Below are 23,044 nucleotides of genomic sequence, written 5' to 3'. Positions count from 1 at the left end.
TACGAGCACTGTCGAGAGATATTTAACATCACATCATTGCGGTTGTTCAATATGTGAGCGCGTATCGTTTAAATATATGCGTTACCACAATGTTTAAACTACTTGGTCGGTACATATGATATGGACTGCCAAATTGAATGTAGATGACATCGCAAAAGTCAGTCACTTAACGTTTTAATAATTTTGTTTCATGACAGTGGCTTTATTGCATATATGATTATCACAATAATGTCCAGATAATCATTTACTTTTAATTCTAATTTACTGCAAAATATCTAACACTTGTTTTTTCAGATCTCTTAGTGAATTTGGGTAGTGGAATGAGAAGACGACTATCAGAGCTATGTAGTGCCTTTTTAGGTGGATATTAGTACTGGCTTTCAGGTCTCCTTTATATCTCGCTTGAGTATTTTGTTTCTACACTTTCGGTAAAATGAAAGGCCCGAAGTGAGACTGCAGCATGGACGTTTCCGTCATTTTTCGTATTTAGATCCATCAGTTGGTAATGTACATCCAGTAGGTTTTTCGACTTTATAAATTGGCATTTAGATTCATGTTAGGCTCTGCTTTCTGAAGGTTTACATACCTTGGTATTATTTTTAATGACGAACTGAGACAAAGTATCTCGGTTGATCTAGTCAAATGCATATTTAAAACTGGGATATAAGTTGTCGGATATCGGTGAGTGTGAGTATATTCTGAAACTGATGAAAGATAAACATACAATACATATAATCCATTCCAGTTCTGGAACCATCCTAGTTTTTCTGTTTACTTTCCTCAACCTTCAGCGTTAGATTATTCATAAGTTGTACAACATCACCGAATTTCCCCCGTGCTTTACGTTTTCTAGTGTATTGTTTGAACTTTGCTAGATTACGATCTCCCTGCAAACGTACCGTCTCATACTGATGTAACGATCTAAATTCGGCTATGAATCAGTTCTAAGTAATACAGCTGAATCCTGGAATTCACCACAAACTTCTCAAAATTTGACTGCAGAACACTAGGCTAAAGCGCTAATAATTTACCAGTTGTTAATATCTTTTATATATTTCTGGTTAATCACTGTCTTCATAATCAAGAAAAAAGAGCGAGAGTATAGTTTGTGAATAAACCAATCAGATCTAATATATGTATTAGATTTTGGCGCAAGGTTCATCTACTCATTTGACTAAATACCATTTCAGCATTATAGCTAGTGTCACTTCCTAAAGAAAACACTAAATATAATCTCTAACCCCAACATTCAAATGTAAATCCTAATCATGTTCCTCATACTAGTTTATAACCCTCATTTAGCCCTGATAAGTAAATGGGCACTTTCAAGGTTGTTTCAGCGTTGCTCAAAGGTCGTCCATAAATTATAGTCCCACCGAAAAAAATGTCTAGATTTTTTCGTGGGTCAAGACCTGTCAAAAAGCAATAGAAGCTAACGTATAAATAAATATAACGGCAACTGTCAATATTTAGTTGAACATAAGGAATTGGTTTATTTGCCATACCACCACTGATTTTTCCCCATGTCACCTAGAATTTACACTCAAACTACGGTAATTCCACGAACTCTAACCATACAACCAACACCTTACACATCTCACCTCAAATAACTTACTCCCTGTAGTCAGATTAGGTGTTGATTCTGACTATTCTTGAAGAGGCCTATTACAGTTAAGAGGAAAATCCCGAGAATTTTTGTATTGGCACTCGAGGCGTTCAAAAAACTGCCATTTATCAGGATTGTGTCATGTACATAATATAAGTTTATGAAGGATAGATCAACCCCTTAAAAGTAATATGATAAGTCTTTAGTGGAACCACATGTGTGGTAAAATTATATAAATTGTTGAGAGTGGGTAGCGATAACCAACGCCACTGAGTCAATGTTAGTCCAAAGAATCCAATTCTAAAATATTAGTAATATATCAGTCCTCTTGAAACATACCGTATTTGTGTCAAAGTGTATGTTATTTCTAAATTTGTTATTGATAATAATCAGGTAATATTTACGTTGCTGTAGGTGACTATTCTTATTTTAATACCGAACATTATACCTGTTAATGTTTAGCATGGCCTCATCTTTGTTGATAAATCACTAGTCCATAACTCTCTCCAGAAATCTATTTTAGTTAGATATCTACCTGATAATTTCATGTTTCCTGCAATCTTTTCACATCTAAAGTTTTAATCTACTCTTTAAACTCCTAACTCATCTAGTTAACTAAAAGAGATAAAAATAATTTAGTTTTAACTTTTCTGAACTTCTTTTTATATATAAGGCTATAATGTCTGCGAGCCAGCAAGCGTAATGATTATATTCACCACAGTTAGTTGGTCGCATCGTAGGACCTGGTACGTATGAAATTGTTGGGTCAAATCCTAGAGTAGTAGAAATATAACACTTAGTGGTAATAGAAAAGTTTGGGTATCAAAGATACGATTCAAGAAAATATAAACCAGCGAAATAAAAACATTCAGAAGCTTAGAATTTGAGGGAAGACGAAGAATGGCTGCACCTTCGCCATCACAAACGATTTCGAGCTATGTCATTCAAAGTCCCTAACCAGTGGTTACGATAATCACGGGTTCCAATAAAGTAGTCTACACCTATTAACATAGTCGCCATCACTGTTTTCACTAGTAAGAAACAGATTTTTGTTTCACTATTCTCACCTTTTTATGATAATAACTGTTATTTTGTCTAGCTAATGCTCCATATTTGATCTTTAAGTAATAAGTTAATCGCAGTCAGAATTATTTTATCCAGCGCTACTGTGGTAAAAACTACTAACCTATGCATAAAATACATTTCAACACCATCATGAATAACGTAAGTTCGTAACCTTGTGGTCGCTCATACAAACATTAACCATACTTAGAACCATAAGTTCACAGTTTCTAATATTAAAACATCACTCATCTGGACATTTTTAGCCCGTCATAGCGATTACCTTTGCCAAAAACAAAAAAATTCTCAATGTTATAATTATTGAGTTAATGATATATTATCTTATGTCTTATCTCCTACAGTCAACTACCTCTCTTTTTTCGCCATTTGCAGAGGTATGCTAGAAAGACGCGGATATCGCTCGCTTCATATTAGTCGTTTACAATTGAAACGATGGTCATCTTATCTTGCCACTGCGTTTGCGGTACCTGATAACTTTCAATGTGTTTATTATTAATTATCACATGTTTAGATTCTCTCATTTGCTTTTATTTCTGGTGGAATTTGGCTACTTGAAAATAATCGGATCGAATCCGAAATTATCGGCAGGCGATATTACTACGAAGAAGGAGTTTTGTTTGTAATCATTGGGATACTATTGCTTCTTTCGCTTGTTTGTCAAGCTTTTATGATTCATCTATTGTTTGTTTCAAAAAAACCATGGAGATTTACTGAAGTCAAGGTAAAGAGAGCAGTTGCACTGGTATGGTATATGTTGATAAAAACATAATTTTCTTATACAGTATTTAGTTTTTCTGTTTGCAGTGACAATCCCTCATATTTATTGTTTGTACCATGTGAAAACAATTAGAACAAAAGTACGTACATCTTATCTTTATTTACAGCTTATGCTTTATCATTCACATACATGTTAATTGAATAATAACTACTTATTAGTAGATATCTCGCTCTAACAATATTCGTGTAATCATAATGTTTGTTTTAGCTGCTAAGATAATCTTCATATCAAATTGTATTGTCACCTTAAACATAAAGCGATTTTTCACTGTTTACTAGTGAGTCAGACGTTTGAGGAATTAACCTAATTTATAAAAACGTTTATCGTAGATTATTTTTTCAAATTCGATTCAGCAACTAGTATTATTTTTTTAAGAATTCGAGCTTTCTGTATCCATCTGGACACCATCTTCAATCTAGCCTTATCATATTACACATAAAAGCAAAGTTTGAAAATAGCTTTTTATGGGTTGTCAAGTAATTTCTGTGGCAGTTCAAGCTATTAATCCTTTTTTCCAAAATGTTCTGTTATATATTTTGATAGTAAATCCAATTAAGAACCATACTACCCAGTCTACATTCTAAATAGCTTCGGATATTTTATTGGTAAAACTGAAGGTGCTGTTTGCATTACTTCTTTGAGAATATACAAAAAATATCTTTAACGTAAAGAAACTATATTTTTTACATTTTGTCAATTATTTATGTTGTAGACTTTCAGTATTACATCACCATTATAACAAAATATCTTATTATTGATGAACCCGTTGATAACTTCATTATTTTACCGAAAAAGTCTTAGTAGTGAACTAAAGATAAATTGTTAGAAAACTTATGCTTGAGATGACAATTTTTCTTTGTTTAAAGTCATAGTGACTAAATCAAGTGTAGCACATAGCTGGAAAATTTCAAGTGTTAAAATAATACTGTGTTATTATGGTTAGGATTGCTAGTACCAGAAAAAGTAACACCATAAATCTTGCACGAAACATGCTATAGATTACTTCAAACCGCCTAATCGATCCCTACTTAATGTCAATGGTCTTTAACCGTTCAAATAGTTTGGAAATTTATATACTATAAAGGGTCCGAAGAAACACGTTAATTACTTATGCAGTCATTTGTGAATGGATCAACATGAAAGTCTAGTTGTATCGAATAACATCATTTTCAGTTATCTTTAATATGTCTTTAAATTTTTTGAAGTTCTCTACTTTACTCACTGGGGACGACTGATCAAAAAACTAATTTTTATAGATGGTTTTTCAAATACATTAAAAGATAATGTCTCGAGGAATGTAGCATAACTGACGTAAAATATATTTTATATGTTTTTCTAAATTTTTCCTTACATGTATCCCATATGGTTTTCACATTTTTGTATCGTCAGGATTTCTAACATTTCAGTTTTTACAGGTTCCTAAAAGGTTTAAACTTTAATGATTCTAGTGGGTAGTAATTTTTGGTTTAGGTCCATTCATTTATTATCACTTCTGGTGCTTGCTTGGCTTGTAGGAGTCAAACTGAGTATAAATTTAATGTTTATAAACCTTAAAATCTTATTAATTGAACCACTAGATGATTGATGTAAATTTTTACAGGGATTATAAAAAAAATAGGGATTGGCCTCCAAATGCCCTGGTACGGCCGAGAGTGGGGAGAGTCCGCTCTCCCTCTCCAAATGCTCTCACATGGCCACGCGTACATAGCCTCTGACAGGGAAGTCCTACTCACTGCCTTCTCGTGGCGAGGGTGTTGTTTACGAAATTGAGAGGACGAAAAGCGAATGTCCGGCGCTTTAACCGGGTTGGTGGATGTGGAGGATCCACCTAGGGGAGTTGGAAAACCCTGATTCCAAACCAATGGTGCACATGGGCTCCAGTATCCTGAAGGAACAAATGGCGTATGAATCAATCGCTGGTCACCGGCTACCATGGGACTGCACCTCCTCACGATGCTCCACTGCCTTGTGGATCAGATCTTACGGTCAAAGGCTCCAAGTGTGGCCTCCTAAGAAAACCACCTGTTTCGGTTTGGGCACCCGGGCAGTATCACAGCCCTCACACAAATCAAATGAGATTTGTGTGGCGCATATTTATCTGGTGCTTCCTTGTACCAATATCTATGTGTTTAAATAAATAATAAAATAAATTTATAGGGATTTACTAAATTATTTCACGGATATTAAACATCAGGATATAAAGTATACTCGTTAATATCTGTTCATAGCTAAAAAACGTTAACGCTTTGTCCAACAGTTTTATCTGAACGCTTTTAGAAGAATCCCTAAATAATATGAGTAAAATTTCAAAATTATTCTGTTTCAAACACTGAAATACTTACAGATGTGGTGCTTAATGTAAGATTATTATTCAACTTATTTCCTTAGACAATATTTGATTTATTTTTTAGTTAATATGGTCAATTAAAGAACAAACTGAAGAGGCTTTGATTAGTTTGTACGGATTTGAACCCGATTTTACATCTGCATGGGATCATCTACAGTCTCAAGTGAGTACATATAGAATGATTGATATCGGTTACTTTGTCTTTCTAGTGGACAACTAAGCATTTATACGACATTTAAAAATGTTAACCAAATACTGTATATATACAAAATATTCATGGTACTATTTCACAGTTATTTTTTCTCAATTTCATTCGTTCTTTTTGGACCAAACGTGCTGCAGTAGAAGGGTCTGGGTTTATTTTGAGCGTTTTATTATGTTGTAATAAAATGAATTTCTTGCTTACTAATGAATGTTCTTATCATCTCTCTATTCTAAGTAATTTGAAACATACTGTTATCCTTTGCTTCTCTCTTATTTTATTATACTGATAATTTTACTCTGAGATAAAGAATTGTATTTCAAACCGATATTATTGTTTCTACCAAGAATGACTAGTTCAGAATAATAGTTAGGTGTAGATGACATGGATTAAATTTAAGGCTAATGCAGCGTCAACAGTTAAATGATTATTTTCAAATCATGTTAGTCTGAATAAGAAGTTGAAAATTTTGTTTATTTGATTTTATGTGTTGTATTTAATAATTCGAATGTTAGTAAAACCATTCACTGGCAAATTCTATACTGCTTATTTAATACGAATTTAGGTCATATCGGTGTTCATTGTGATTTGGCATGACTTTATCTATTGAAATGACAAGTTTTATTATTATTATTATTATTATTATTATTATTATTATTATTATTATATTACTGGTCATGATAATTAAAGTTGATAAATAGATTATATTTCGAGTTTTACAACTCTTCACTTTAAAATTATCCTGAATCATGAAAGTAATTCACATGTATATATTTATCATATTTGGGCCATTCATGCATAACTGTTGTCAAGATATACCTATGTGTAAACATGTACGCACATTCGTTACCTAGTAGTTGTCTCCGTTGGACTCCATTAATCAACTAATTAACTTACTGAATAAATACGAGAAACTTAAACTTGAAAGTGAATTATTTATTCTCTTACTGTGCGATTCGCAAATAATACTTTTAAGGTCACTCATTTTCATTATATTGAATTACAAGCATATTGTATGAAAACTTAATTTTTAACTTCTATGCATCAACACCAGATCATTTAAGTTGTAATATTCTACTGAATAATATCTTGTTTTATCGATTTTTTCTTACTTAATCAGTTGGTGATTAGCATCCGCAAGTGTGATATACATCTAATATCTTCAGATTGTTAATTTAGTTTACCATGATTCCCAAGTATCTGTGATTAAATTTACTTGTTGTGAAAATAGTCAAAAAACATTTTGTGTTGTTTGCGTTAGTGCGGAATTTCAGATGAAGTTATGATAGATTATTTCTGTGTTCTATTAGAAAGGATCTTAAGTGGCAATACGATAATTCGAACTACTTTAAGTGAGATTTGTCCATTTGTGGAAGATCTCCTTTATAACTGTGCATCATTTGCGTATTCTCTTTATATCTGTAACAGTTCATTTTCTGAGTCTAGAACGCTTAATGACTTTGTGTTCAATTATCACTGTTATCACACTATTGATCTCATATAGTCAAAAACATTTCCCAAGTAACAATCAAGTTTTTAGTTGTATTCGGACATAACAAAAACTTTTATTTATCTTAGGACAGCTTATTCTGTTGCTAAAATATCCTTTGAATATACTAACTCATAGGTTTACAAAATTGTTTCATCTTTAAAGCGTAAAATAAATAGCAAAAGTTAAGAACCTGAACAGTTGAATTTCAAGTTTTCCATGGAATAATGAATCGTTACTATGTGTTCGATAGGGAATCCTGGTGGGCGGCCTATGCTCCTTCGTAAGGGGTAACAGGATTAATTAATTAATGCTTTAACCCTGATTTATGTATGCCAGCAGTGGGTCAGTGGTTAAAACGTTAACATTCAGACGCTAAGTCACAAGTTCAAGCATCGCACCACCTACTTCGATTTAGGCAACCAGATAATATAACTGATCTCTGCACTGAAAGTGTAATTCAAAGCCAGTTACATGAATCTGTACCTGCTGTTGAGTTAATATAGGTAGTTTCCTAGGTATGAGTTTCAGTCATCAGATGTTCAGATTCACAAATATTGGTTGTGATCATTTATTTTTATTATTTCTCTCATAAGCACCATATATTTGGTTATCAAACAATGTTACAGCAAAATCTTGACAAATACTAAAATTCCTCTTAAAATCGAATTAATTTCATTCCGCTTTGATGTAGTTTAAACAAAGGAAAAATAATAAATATACCAGAATAGATGGAGCGTTTTCACGTTTCACAAGCTCTCATCACTTCATTACAATTTAGATTATTTCTAATATTATGAAATATACAAACATTTTTATCTATTTTAACCACTTCAACACAAAATTCTTGGCTAACAAGAAAAATTATATTGATATTACATATATTCAAAACTGAGGGTGGACATATATGGTTGCGAGATTTGTCAGTGGCTTTTCTCCAGATGTTGCTTACTTTGTTGGAAGTTACAAAAAAGCTGGATTACATAATAGTATGTATATTTTTTTCTGATTGATTTTGAAATCATATTCAAATACCTATGTGATTTGTAAATCAACCACAGTATCGCCTTACAAAATGGCACAAAGGATTACCAAAATAAATGAACTGACACAACTGTTCGTTCGTCCAAATAGTTATGATTTTATATCATGACAACATGAAGGGTGGATAAGACCAAAACTGTAGAAATGGAGAAAAAGTGATTCATTAACGCCAATGAAGAGTTAGGGGAAAAGTACAAAGAACAGCTACAAACGGGGTCAAAGTTGAATAGATGCAGCTAAAGGAAAACAATGAGTAAATTCATCTGCATTGTGGCTATTGATTTTCGATTATATCACCTTGAGTTTATAACTACTTTATCCGGTTGCCTTACAAATACAGCTGCAAAATATATAGTTCCCTGCACATTTTGAATTAACAACTAATTACGTCATAAAGTAATCCCATCACCTAACCTCATCGTCATTTCATTAAGTCACGGCTTGAGCACAGGGAAGTCCCATACACTGTCTTCTTTCAGTGGTGTTTTTGCGAAATTTGCAGAACAAAATGCGAATATCCTGTGCTTTAACCGGGTTGGTGGATATGGAGGATCCACCTAAGAGAGTTGGAAAACCCTGATTCTAAACCAGTGGTGGGCTCCAGGATCCTGAGGTGACAAATGGTGTGTGAACCTACTGTTGGTGACCGGCTACTATGGGACTGCATCTCTTTACGCTGCTCCACTTCCTTGTGGATTAGACCTCTAGGTCAAAAGCTCAGGGTTGTGGCCTCCTAAGAAAACCATCTGTTTCTGTTTGGGCACCCGGTAAGTATTCCAGCCTTCACACAAATCGAATAATTTGTGTGTGCGCATATGTATTTAGTGCCTTCTTGTACCAATGTTTATGTGTTTAAATAAATAGATAAAACCTCATTATTCGTTACTATTTTCTTCTCCAATTAATAAATTTATTCATTCTCATAATACTGTTTCACTGATAGAGGCTTTTTATCCAGTTTTTTTAATATCATTGTGCACTAAACTTTCTATCATGTGAAATTTACTAATTTTCTTATCTGTTTACAATTCCAACGAAACATATGTCTATTTTAAAGTGTTCAACCCACTTAATTATAGTTTTATGTTTCCGCTCATACTCATACATTCACATGATATCGTTCAAAATACCAACTGTGATGCTATTGTTATTATTGTTATGTCGATATGAAAATGTTGTTTTAGTCTACATTCAACTCACCACTAAAAACGTTAAAATGTTTTCTAGAAATAATAAATTGATTCAGCCATTACTTAACTTCTTTTCTCTTTTCCTTATTTCCTGAACTTATTGGTAATGGAGTGATTTTGAATGCCCAAATATTCATGATACACTCTCATTGTTTTTTTGGGAATAGTATTAAATGCTATATTTTCATCTCAACCGTTCTCAATTTATTTAGTCAATTGTTCTATTAGTCTAATCTATGTGTTTGCTTTAAATAGACATCAATTATGTTGTTATACTATTACCCCTCGTTGAGGAGCATAGGCCGCCCACCAGCATTCTCCATTGACCTCTGTCCTGGACAATGCTTTCCAGTTACTATTCATCCGTTTGATGTCTGATTCCAAGAGTATAAATAATGTTTCATAGTTATTATGTTTCCTGACAATTAATTTTTATTATAAACAATTAATGTTGATTTATTTGAACAATGTCATTGATTTTATTGGTAAATGTTCAGTTTTTCAGTTTAAGTCTTTAAACAAATTAGCGTTTTAGTTAAATACATAATATTGACAGAAAAAGTCCGTAAGATAGACATATACACTAGATATCATTAGATTAAAAAAAATATCAATTGTGTACAGTTTGCACATTAATTATTTAAAGCTGTTACATTTAATCCTTTTGTTCCTTCTTTGTCTTATGTAGCTAGTTTCCTAAATTTACTTTGGATAAATTTTGATAACGTACTAAGATATGACGTTTATCGAAATCATGTGACACTTTAACACAACAATTTGACTGCATACTAACTAACTGGCTAACAAAATTATACAAACATTGTGAAATTTTCAAACTAATTTATTGGGAAGTATACGAATAACAAGGATGGTAAAGACTGAACAACATTATCTAAATTACCCTCAGTATTACAAGTAGAATTGATATCACCCAAAATAGATCTAATGTACGGATCAGCTCCATAGTGAAGATTAACATTTTCACAATCCGTGATCAGGTTGTTCACAGTGTATTGCATCAACCTAATCTCGTGATCTTGATAAACATGGTATTTGCATCATGCTATCTTAAGACTATGGATTAGTCCTTGAAGCTGGTTATCGTTTTATTTTTAAATTCTCAGTCAGCGAAATCACAATCTTCATATAAGTTATGATTAAGAAATTTATGAGTGAAAATGGTTTACACAAACGAATAGTTCAAGCCAATGTTTAAAATGTATCACTTTATCGTTGATATTGTGTTTGGAAGCTTTTATTTTAGAATTACACTCCAAAGGTTGTATGTATCAATAAACAATAATGATAAACCAGGTGAATGTTCAAAAATGATGTGGTCTCTTTTTGTGTAACAATTAACTAAGGAATTCAGTTTGTTTTGGTATAAAAAAATATGCTAAGTAGTTGTTCGTGAATGTCTAATTACATATGTGGTCATGAATACTCGTGAGATTTACATTTACATTAGTACCTCTCGACTTGACTTAAGACTGTAATGCTTTCATTTTTACGCAGCACATAATATTCTACAGGATTTCCTATATTGGGTATTACCATAGTCACAACTAACTTTAATCAACATTGTGTGCTGTTCCCTAAAATCCCTACTTTTTCGGTTTCATCCGTTAGTATATGTTTAAAAATACACTGTGATTTTTTAATATTTGGTTTCGCTTGTACTAGTTTCCTATAACTAATTCTCTGTAATCTAAAAAAAATCACACACACCTTTTACCAGTGTGCTTGTTTCTAATAACTTCTCTCCCATCCAGACTCATGTTTATATGTCCTTTGTACTGAACTTGCACCTAGGAAAATTTTCATTGAATTAGTGACCAGCTATTGATCAATGTGCAGTAGCCCAAGTGCATTCATTCTTTATCTTTCCGTAGTTCCTGAACACCGAAAACCCCTTATATCTTTCAGTCTTATTTTTTTATATCTTTTTCTCATTAGTACTTATACTGTTGCCACTTTTACTGCTCTGGAATTTGTCTTTATAATTTCATCTAACTGCGCTAATATAGTGTGAGGATTCGAACCAACACTCAGTTATCAGGTTTTACGTTTAATATGACTGATATAAATGATAATTAAGTCTTGTAATTCAATGTCTTAGTGTTACTCGAATGGATTATTGGTGATGTATAAATCGCTAAATAAGATGCTTTTGAATCTCAGTAGTAACATTAATTTCTTCGAAAAGAAAATCTGGCATAAAAGCTTTTTCACAAGGGGGTTTTGTGGAGATTTTAGTAATCTTTATATAAATGAGATCATGAGTCAATTGAAGATAGACCACTATGAAAAACCTGGAAGCACTGGACGGCCGTTTCGTCCTATTGTGGGACTCCTCAGCAGCGCGCACCCACGATCCCGCCCCGCGGGATTCGAACCCAGGACCTACTATTCTCGCGCCAGAGCACTTAACCGATAGACCACTGAGATGGCCGGTATCCAATGGTGTTGATGTCTAACCTCAACCAATCCACGAAAAAAACTCCCATTGTACTGAAGTAGATACCTGTCGTCCAGTGCTTCCAGGTTGTTCATGCTGGTCTAGCTTCGATTGACTCATGATCTTAACTATATAAAAGCTTTTTGTTAGTTTTAGAAATCTTTATTCACAAAAACATTTTATCAGTTAGGGATTGTGAATAGTGTTGAATTTGGCTGAAATCATGAAGCGATCAATGTTCGACCACCATCCCGTGAGACCGAAGGTCTTGGGTCTGAGTCCCGTGTATGGAATCGTGGATGTGCGCAGCTCAGGAGTCCCATACTATGACAAAACGTTTGTTCAGTGCTTAGAGGTTTTCAATGGTTGTCTAACACTGATCGGTTCATGATTTCAATGAAAAACATTTTAATTTTTGGTACAATAAACCTTAAAGTCGGATGAATAATAAACATTTCCATGTAAATAAGTTACATACTTCTTCAGCAATTACACCGTTTTTGAGTACCCGATTTTTCTACAACGCAATGTAAATGTTCCCCTAACTCTACATTTTAAATTTCTATTTACTAAAACAAAAATGAAAGATTTACAGTAATTAGAGAAAATATTACAATTCAATCAACACAAATGCTTGACAATTTGTCAAGTTTACCAAATTGTTTTTCTCTGAAAATATGTTAGTGCTTAAGCATGCATAGAAAAATATTGATAAATTATAGGATGTCATAGTTTAATTTTATTTTCATAATAAATTGATTAAATTTAGAGTGAATGTTGTGGATTTTCGGGTCCTCAAATATATGCCTCTTCAAAATGGAAATACAGTCAACCTAATTCCTCAACTTTTATCAGCTTAGTACCTGATTCTTGTCTTACACTTAAAAGCTTAGAAGAACAAGTACTTGAAGATATAAAAACTAAGTCTGATTATGAAGAACCTAGACAAGTGACTTTTCAAAAAGTAAGTTCAATTAACTCTTATGCTTAATCTATATTTGTGTAAATATATTCAAGTTTTGTGCAAAAATAAGACAAATTAATTTATTCACTTTAAAACATAACATCTTTAGCCTCCAACTATCGACTTCTACTGTTTTACAAACGCATCACTTAAAATAGTGACTGGATTCGTACCGCATATTCCTTTATCTACTTGAGTGCTTCTAGTTTATTTTTCTAGCTAGGACATTTTTTGAGGTCGGAGTGTGTGTGTTGGACATTGGACTATATTAAATCTTCCGTAGTTTTTTGTCAAGCGTTTTGAATACCATCAACTTACTTACTTACTTACGCCTGTCACTCCTCGTCGAGGAGCATAGGCCGCTCACCAGCAATCTCCATCCAACTCTGTCCTGAGCCTTCCTTTCCAGTTGCTATTCATCCTTTTCATATCTGCTTCTATTTTCCGGCGTAATGTGTTCTTTGGCCTTCCTCTTTTCCGCGTCCCTTCCGGATTCCAAGTTAGAGATTGCCTGGTAATGCACATTGGTGATTTCCTTAATGTATGTCCGATCCACTTCCAACGTCTTCTCCTAATTTCCTCTTCAGCTGGAAGCTGGTTTGTCCTCTCCCATAAAACACTGTTGCTGATAGCATCCAGCCAATGGATGTTGAGTATTTTGCGTAGACAACTGTTTATAAATACTTGTACCTTCCTGATGATGGTGGCAGTAGTTCTCCACGTTTCAGCTCCGTACAGTAGGACTGTCTTGACGTTCGTATTGAAGATTCTGACTTTGAAATTAGTTGAGAGTTGTTTTGAGTTCCATATGTTCTTCAATTGTAGAAATTCTGCCCTTGCTTTGCCAATCCTCGCCTTTACATCTGCACCCGATCCTCCTTGTTTATCAACGATGCTTCCCAGGTATGTGAATGTTTCTACCTCTCCCAGAGTTTCGCCATCAAGTGTGATTGGGTTGGTGTTCTCCGTGTTGCATTTGAGAATCTTACTTTTTCCTTCGTGAATGTGGAGGCTTATCGATGCAGAGGCTGCTGCTACATTTGCTGTCTTCATCTGCATCTGTTCGTGTGTATGAGAGAGGAGGGCTAGGTCATCTTCGAAGTCCAAATCATCTAATTGATCTTGAGAAGTCCATTGTATTCCGTATTTCCCCTCAGATGTCGAAGTCTTCATAATCCAGTCAATCACCAGGAGGAATGAGGAGAGTAGACAGCCTTGTCTGACTCCAGTCCTTACTGGAAATGCATCTGTCAGTTGTCCTCCATTCATGACTTTGCACTGTAGTCCATCGTATGAGTTTTGGATAATGTTGACAATCTTTTCAGGAACTCCATAGTGTCGAAGAAATTTCCATAATGTTCTCCTGTCCATGCTGTCAAACGCCTTCTCATAGTCAATGAAGTTGACGTATAGTGATGAGTTCCACTCAACTGATTGTTCCACGATGATCCGTAGTGTCGCGATTCGGTCTGTGTACGACCGATCCTTACGGAATCCAGCCTGTTGATCCCTAAGTTCAGCGTCTACTGCGTCTTTCATCCGATTCAGCAGCACTCTGTTGAAGACTTTTCCTGGTACTGATAACAAATTGATGCCTCTGTAGTTCTCACATTTGCTCAGATCTCCTTTCTTTGGTATCTTGGTGAGATATCCTTCTTTCCAGTCCATTGGCACTTGTTCCTCTTCCCAAATCTTCTTGAATAGAAGGTGAAGCATGTTTGTGCAGTTATTTCAATGTCTGACTTCAATGCTCCTGCTGGTATATTATCGGGTCCTGTCGCCTTCCCACTTTTGATTTGTCTGATGGCCATCTTGACTTCTTCGATCGTTGGTGGAGTGATATCTATAGGAAGGTCAGTGTGTGCTGCTTCGATGTTCGGTGGATTCAATGGGGCTGGTCTATTCAGCAGTTCCTCGAAGTATTCTGCCCATCTTTTCCTCTGTTCTTGAGTCTCAGTGATTGTCTTTCTGTCTTTGTCCTTGACTGGCCTCTCTTGTTTACTATATCTCCCTGCCAATTTCTTCGTTGTATCATATAGTTGTCTCATATTCCCTTCTCTTGCAGCTTTTTCCGCCGCCGTTGCTAGTTCTCCCATGTATTTCTGCTTGTCGGCCTTAATGCTTTTCTTCACTTCCTTGTTTGCTTCTGCGTAGTCTGCTTGTGCTTTGACTTTCTCTGCTCGTGTTCGGCTGTTGTTAATTGCTAGTTTCTTGTTCTTCCTTTCTTGAATCTTGTCCAGGGTTCCCATAGAGATCCATTCCTTATGATGGTGCTTCTTGCGGCTCAGAACCTCCTGACACGTTGAAGTTAGTGCTTCTTTTATCCCTTTCCAGTTGTCGTCCATCGTAGTTTCTTGTTCATTCAGTAGATCCTGTAGAGCTTGGAACCTGTTGTTGAGAGTTATCTTGAATTCGTTGAGCTTGTCAGTATCTCGAAGGAAAGCTGTATTGAACCTTTGTAGTGCTGTTTGTCCAGTTTTCCAGTGTTTCTTTAGCTTCAGTCTCATCTTGGCCACAACCAGGTGGTGATCTGAAGCTATGTCAGCTCCTCTCCGGGTTCTCACATCTTCCATTGACCTTCGAAATTTTTTGTTGATACAGATGTGATCTATCTGGTTCTCTGTGGTGTGGTCCGGTGAGATCCATGTAGCTTTGTGTATGCGTTTGTGTGGAAATACTGTGCCACCTATAACCAGTTTGTTGAATGCACATAGGTTTGCAAGTCTCTCCCCATTTTCATTTCTCTCTCCTAGTCCATGTCGTCCAATTATATCTTCATATCCCGTGTTGTCCACTCCAACTTTAGCATTTAGATCTCCCATCAGGGATGGTGAGGTCCTTTCGTGAGCCTTCTCTATATTTGATTGCAGCCTTTCATAGAACTGATCTTTATCATCGTCGTTGCTATCATTGGTGGGTGCATAACATTGGATAACGTTCATTGTGATTCCCTCCTTCTTTGTTCTGAATGATGCTTTGATTATCCTGGGCCCATGAGATCCCCATCCTACAAGTGCATTTCGTGCTTCTTTGAACAGCGTTAGAGCAACTCCCTGAGTGTGCGGAGCATTCTCCCCTTCGTGACCGGAGTACAGCAGCATCTCTCCTGTACCTAGCCTTTGTTGTCCAGTTTGTGTCCAATGGGTTTCGCTGATTCCGAGTACTGCCAAGTTGTATCTCCTCATTCCTATTGCTATTTGACTGGTCTTCCCTGTCTCCCACATTGTCCGGACGTTCCATGTACCTATAAAGAGTGTTGCTCTGGTTGTTAGAAGGTGCATCGGTCTCGTGACTTCCGAAAGATTTCGGCTTTCATCATGAGGCGTCATAATTATTCCTTCAACTCCCAGGGCAGAGTTTAAATGGTTTGAATTATTTTTTCTGGTTAGCGTTTTTTTAGCGAGTTAGCTTTTCTACGGGATGGGGTCGCTAACCCCATGCCCAACCCTCCTCCTTTACCCGGGCTTGGGACCGGCAGTAACTCTAGAAGAGCTACAGGCGGAGTTGGATACCATCAAGCTCACTAATTATTTAATTCGCACTCAACGTTTGACTGTTAGTGTCTCTGAGTCACTTGAATGCGAGGTAATAGCGTCGATATGTGATTCTAGTCGTAAATAAAAATAAATTCTATTCATTGGTTGCTTAAAGAAGACAATTTTGTTAGTCATCAAATCTCAAGATGAGTTTAATACATATCATAGTATGTCAGACACTATGCAAGCGCAATAAAAGCAGCGACAGTTGTCTTTCAACATATCTGTACATGATCACACTCAATTATTTGGACTCATGTTTGTGGTAGAGAGCGAGGACTCCACAAAATACATCGACAGTGACCTTTTCAGAAATTGATTTTAGCCCTAAATAGGTTGTGGTGTGCGAAAAGCTATAGATTACAGCTCCCATTATCCAACTTTTTAACCAACAGGCTCCCACTGATCGCTCGAAAATTCTCTTTGTCCCTAGTTTTCCGTTCTGCACACCATAATAGATGTTAGACAAGTGTTGCTAAAACCATTCAGTTGATACAACTCATCGTTATTTCGATGCGAGTTAAAATGTATTGAAGCGTGGACAGATATAGTGGAAAAACGTCAATACTTATTTTGGCTAAATTTCCTTTCCTATATCCACCTAAATGATTATTATCCTCGATCCAGTCAACCAATCCTGGTTCTGATATGACACGTAGTAATTATCGTCTTCAGAAAGATCTCTTCACAAGGCTATCCATTGGAACCGTTCATACTTGTTTAATTGAATCTCATTAATATTCCATTCAAGGTTTATTAGTTCAAAAATATCCCAGAAAATAATGTATAAGAGTACAAATAATGTTGATATATTTAATACCATATTCAAAACTTAGAAGTCCGATTTGGTTGAATGCTTCAACCAAATAACAGAAAAAAGTATATATATATATATGGCTAATCTCAACCATCTAATGCTTTTTCCTTCACTTAAGACTCACTTTTAAATCAAAATGACCAGTTACTCATACATCTAGTACCCATGTTTATCACCTTGAAAGTCCCTGTTACCTTCTTTCTAATTACCATAGTTTTTGAATGTTTTTTTTTCCTATTTCAAAGGGATGCGCAGAATTTCTTTATACTCACATAGAAGGTGTTCTAAGCGGTTCGTTCATCGTACCGGTTATTTCTCTTGTGATTGTAGTAAGTTTGTTATTTTTCTACGTTTGTATTTTCCTGTTTACCTGTCATTGTTCTTTCATGTAAACTTAAGATAACTGTTCATGTTGTACTAGGTTAAAAGAAATGGTCATTCTTGATAAAGTTCAAGATTTTGGTGGAGTTTCGTTATCTAACTTGATTGTCTAATCATGGGGCTTCCAATGTTCTTCTGAACGACAAGATTATAGACAAATGTGTGGCGAGATAAAACATTATCACTTCTCATTTTCGTTGGAAGTCTTTACCAATATGGAAGAAAAGTATCATTGGTCAAGACCTAGTCGTCCAATCCTGTTTTGGACATGGAAAAATCAACAAATCCGAAAAAAACTATGAACAGATATAGGATCAAGAGTCAGGTCAAAGGGGGGAGACATTCAAAATAAAAATGCAAACAATTACTTGTTAAAGATCAATAACAACCAATCAAGATCAACAGGGCAAGCTGTTAGTTATACATGAAGAAACTTGATATTTCACGTCTACCTGCTGATGATGTTCAAAAGAACAATGGAAACTCTACAATTAAACCTAGCTTATTCAACGAAACTCGAACCAGATCATCCACCTGAGCTATACTTCTTGTGTACTACCTCGTAATCCAATGTGTGAAGTTTTCATTTAAATAAAGGAGGTTTTGCAAGTTGTTGTCCGTAGACGCAACATAGTGATTATCTAAATTCTTATATTTGTATACATCATATATACTTCAATTAACTTTGTAAGATTTCTTTAAGTCCAATTATTCTTTCGTTTTGTAAGTTTAAGTCGATTTCAGTAACAACAAAATATCATAGAAAATGCAGTTATCATAATTTTGTGTATTTATTTATTTAAACACATAAACATTGGTACAAGAATGCTACAAATACATATGCGCACACACAAATTATTCGGTTCTCTACCGTAGCTGCTACCTTGACGTGGTGGTCGGGCTTGCCTATCGTGATGACCCAACTGAGCTATATTGGCTGGAACATATGTTCCTGTAGGTTCTACCATGCCAAGCAGGTCGATTGGATAACGGTAAGACTAAAAGCAGCAACTCAAGGTCTGAGGGCGAAGTCGCACTGCCGACTGTAGAGGGGTGTGACAGCAGTAAGGTGTTTCCCAGCATTTGCAGCGATGCTGCCTTCTCACAAGGAAGGAAGGGGTTAGAAAAGGTTGACCCTAAATATGTCACGCCTCACCTTACCTCACGGACTTCCGTCTCCGGCGGTAAGGTCCTTTGAAGAACGGAGCTAACACGTCAAAAATCCCCCACAAAAAAGCCATGCGTGACCGGCCTCAAGCAGTTGTCCCTTGGACTCAGCAGTCACACTCCCAGGTCGTTAAGACCAACATTAATCCAACTTCCTTTTCAGGTCCTTCAAGTGATATCAGCCCTCATACCCGCAACAGCACACGAGACCAAATTGGTCACATTCCAATCCTTACTACACCTCCTAATAACTCTCTTATCTCTACGACTAACCCTCCTCACGTCCCTTTATCACCTCGTACCGCTAGGAAAAATGATTTGAGTACGCGAAACGTTATTCCTGGTCTCCTGAAACCACGTTCTAAACTACATGTAGGAGCTTTTAACGTCCGAACATTGTGCCAATAGGACAACAGGCTTCCTTAGCTAGGACTCTGAAATCTCGTATCATCGATGTGTGCTGCGTTTCCGAAACGCGCACACTCATCGTTGCCTCTTCGTCGTCTGTGCCTACTCTCCCACTGACTGCAGCTCAGATGATGTAAAAAATGAGTTTTACAGAAAGCTTTCCGATCTCCGAAAAGCTAGGCGCTCTGATGTAGTGATAGTGGCAGGTGACTTTAATTCTCAAGTAGGTAAACTAAGCGAAAGGGAAAGACACCTGGGTGGATCTTATGTTGTCGTGGCCCAAAGAACAGATAATGGCGGCCGTCTGTTGCAGCTATGCTCAGATAACCGTCTGTTTCTTGCAAATACTAACTTTAAGCATAAGGGAAAACATCTTTTGACATGGCGACCCCAGAATTCGTCCCGACGTTGGACCCAACTATATCACATCGCTATCAGCCACCGATGGAGGGGCTCGATAGAAGACTGTCGCTCATTCTGGTGCACATGCTTAGAGTCAGATCATGCTCCAGTGCGAGCGCGTATTTGTCTGCAAGGAAACCTCTTAGGGTTCTACTTAATGATAGGCAAGCTAAGAATATATTTCAGGAACAACTAAAAAAACAGTTGGGCAGCCATATAAGTTGTGCCCACCCCGAGGCAGCGTGGAAGGACATCCGAAAAGCTGTAGAAACAGCAGTGATATCTGCTAGTACGGTAAGCCATGGCTCAAAATCGTTTGCAATAGCGAAGGTGCATCCACTCTTTGTGTTCTCCCAAATTCTAATCTTCTGAATTCTTCATGTCCCTATCTTTCTTCTCTCTCCAAATTTATTTCACTGGGTTATACTCCTTGAATAACATCTTCCAATTACTGCTTATACTCTTACTACCTCTACCACTATGGTATTTGAATCGACAACTGCATCTCTGTGCTAATGTGGTATGGCAACTCGAACTGATGTACTTACGTACGAAGTTCTACGTTGTGACTGACTGAAATTATTAGGTTTGTGTGAAGGCTGGAATACTTACCGGGTGCCCAAACCGAAATAGATGATTTTCTTAGGAGGCCACAACCCTGAGCCTTGGACCTAGAGGTCTAATCCACAAGGCAGTGGGGCAACGTAAGGAGATGCAGTCTCTACCTAGGAATATCACGAAATCTTGATATGGAGATTTCTGAAGTCCATTCACTAATTTAATTACATATATTCTCATGATTAGATTTCGTTGTCATACACGGTATAATATAAATTATTTCTGTGAATTTTTTTATTATATCATTCATTACTTAATGATTAGACATTCAGTTGTATCAAAAACATTGTTGTATTTAAACCTTGAATAATAATTTAATTCTTGCTTATATTCTTTCATTAGTTGTCGATACTCATTCTGATTTAAAAACTTAGTCTTGTAACGAAAAAACTGATAAAGGGTTTTTTCCCCTAGCATGAAATACAAAAAATAATACAATACAATTTATACACTAACGTTTGACTAGATGATACGAATGAACCTAGTTGACCACAATATTAGATACGATATAATTAAATCACTTGACTACATCACGTTACACAGAGATACACAATTCTGACCGAAGATTAAGAACCAAATTATAGGGACAGAATAACCGTTTATTAACACAGCGTGAAATCTAAACTGCAGTGCAATGATATCAATAATGGGAAAGGAGTTGACGATATTATATAATGTTTCCGTACATTTAACATAGCTAGATGTCTGTTTATGTTTGGTCCCTGACCAATTCCATTTTGCTTCCACTAGCCACGCATTACGTAGGCTGACTGTTAAATTTATTTATGTTTGAATCACTGAATAAGATTTAATTACATCGCATAATAATAAACAGTTCAATTCTGTGCTGGTGAATAATTTCTATTCACAATCTTCAACTTCTAACTAACCTAATATAATAAACGAAACGTATTATAGAACACCCGTGTAATAATTCCGTTAGACAAATACACAAAATCATAGCTAACAAAAATGATACTTTGAAATACATGGAAAGGTGTACATAATGTACTAAATAAATATTTCTTAGACAACGTAAGTTCTTCAATACTTAAAAAAAACCTAAAAAATATAAGCTTATTCGCACTTCACTTGAAGCTGTGTTACCTGAATTATGCAACTATCAGTCTCCATGAAGTTGTTCAAGACCCAGTTAACAAATTTACTCTTTCTTCTTGATAATATAACCAATCTGTTAGTATTTTTAGCATGCTAATTTTTACTTATCATTTTGTGGGTTGTGAAAATTGATGAATCTTATCAAAATCACAAACCCATCTGTACTACCCCTATACTGATAATTCTTGTGCGCTTACTAGTGACTAGCTTTTAGAGAAAAATTTTCAGATTCAAGTGAGAAACCTTGACCACTGCAGTTCAACCGTGTTGCGTGTGAGAAAGACACCCACCTAGGATGGTAGCTAGCTGTGCAATATCATGGAATCCATACTAGTACAAAACAGATGCACACTGCTTTCAGGTTTTCGGTGGTTGTCTAACTTAGATCTGTTTTTAGTCTCAAATAATTTTTTTATTTAATTGTAACTAATAATATATCATAATATTTGTTTGATATTCTTCCTACTATCTTTCTCTTGATTGTTTCTTCTTTTTTTCCACAAATAATTATTTCATTCCATCTCCTGTCTTCACAACAAATACTCAATCGCTCTTGTCCATTAAAACAACAACAACAACCAGTCTTTTTCATTTATCCTTGGAATCATTTTGTGTAATTTCGTGGTAGTTGGAGAAGAAATATAAAACAATGAGAAAGATATTTAACATCAACCCAATTATAATCAGGCTGTTTTAATCTGGTCTGAAGAGAATCTCCAGTTTTTTTTTCTTTTTTTAAAGACCAAACTATAATTTCGCATTTGTTTTCGCTTTTTTTCTTTACTTAATTTATTTTTTTAGAGAAAATTGTCTATTTGCTACTATTAATAATATAGTATTACTGCTATTACCGTCACGATTTTTTTTCTGTTTAGAAAGTTTATTTTTCAATCAGTTATTCATTTATTTTTCACCATTGATTTTCTCGTTGATTTGAATTGCGAGAAAAGGTATCTGATCAAGTATAATTTTATCATTGTTATTTAGTGCTTAGTCCGCCTTATTACTTTTATTACTCTACATATTCTGTCTGTATATTCACTGATTTATACATACATGAAGTGTATTAGCTTTTTACGATGAATAAATCAATTCATGATGATGATTATGGTAAACTGATTTCATATTATTGTTTTTTTCCCAACGATAAATCTACTTAGTGTACATTATTTTATGCAGTTATTTTAGTGTATATTTAGCTTTAAATTCTATCTTTTTTTATGAAAGGTTGGTTATGTTATTTAGGTACTGAACTCTGCGTTTCAGTGTTTGGAAGTGAACGACTGCAACCATACTTGAAAGACTTCTCGTTTTACTACTTTAACTTATCAAGTATAAGATTTCCATATAAAACAGGACATTTGTATGTTTGCGATAACGCCGACAACTCTTGAATACACTTCGATATCAGAATAGAATATCTGTTCTCTTTCTT

The 23,044-nt window shown here is 35.3% G+C and overlaps 1 protein-coding gene across 1 annotated transcript; it reads left to right on the top strand.

The window, feature by feature from the left end:
* Nucleotides 1–115: 115 nt before the first annotated feature.
* On the top strand, nt 116–22,812 carry Smp_043210 (putative tetraspanin). Its single transcript, XM_018796886.1, has 8 exons — nt 116–157; nt 3,062–3,152; nt 3,201–3,431; nt 3,472–3,546; nt 5,879–5,977; nt 12,967–13,161; nt 17,760–17,843; nt 22,192–22,812. The coding sequence occupies exons 1-8, from the start codon at nt 144–146 to the stop codon at nt 22,252–22,254; spliced, it is 852 nt and encodes a 283-aa protein (XP_018651983.1). The 5' UTR covers nt 116–143; the 3' UTR covers nt 22,255–22,812.
* Nucleotides 22,813–23,044: the final 232 nt, after the last annotated feature.

The sequence above is a fragment of the Schistosoma mansoni genome, chromosome 4 (genome assembly GCF_000237925.1).
Source record: "Schistosoma mansoni strain Puerto Rico chromosome 4, complete genome".
NCBI classification, from domain to species: domain Eukaryota; kingdom Metazoa; phylum Platyhelminthes; class Trematoda; order Strigeidida; family Schistosomatidae; genus Schistosoma; species Schistosoma mansoni.
The sequence above is the reverse complement of the archived record's forward strand: the minus strand, read 5'-3'. Positions and strand labels throughout refer to the sequence as shown.

What these genes read in the sequence shown, in the direction of transcription:
- Smp_043210 (XM_018796886.1), top strand. An exon ending in GACAAGTGACTTTTCAAAAA is followed by an intron (nt 13,162 to 17,759) that starts GTAAGTTCAATT and finishes CCTATTTCAAAG; the next exon opens with GGATGCGCAGAATTTCTTTA. An exon ending in TTATTTCTCTTGTGATTGTA is followed by an intron (nt 17,844 to 22,191) that starts GTAAGTTTGTTA and finishes AACAACAACCAG; the next exon opens with TCTTTTTCATTTATCCTTGG.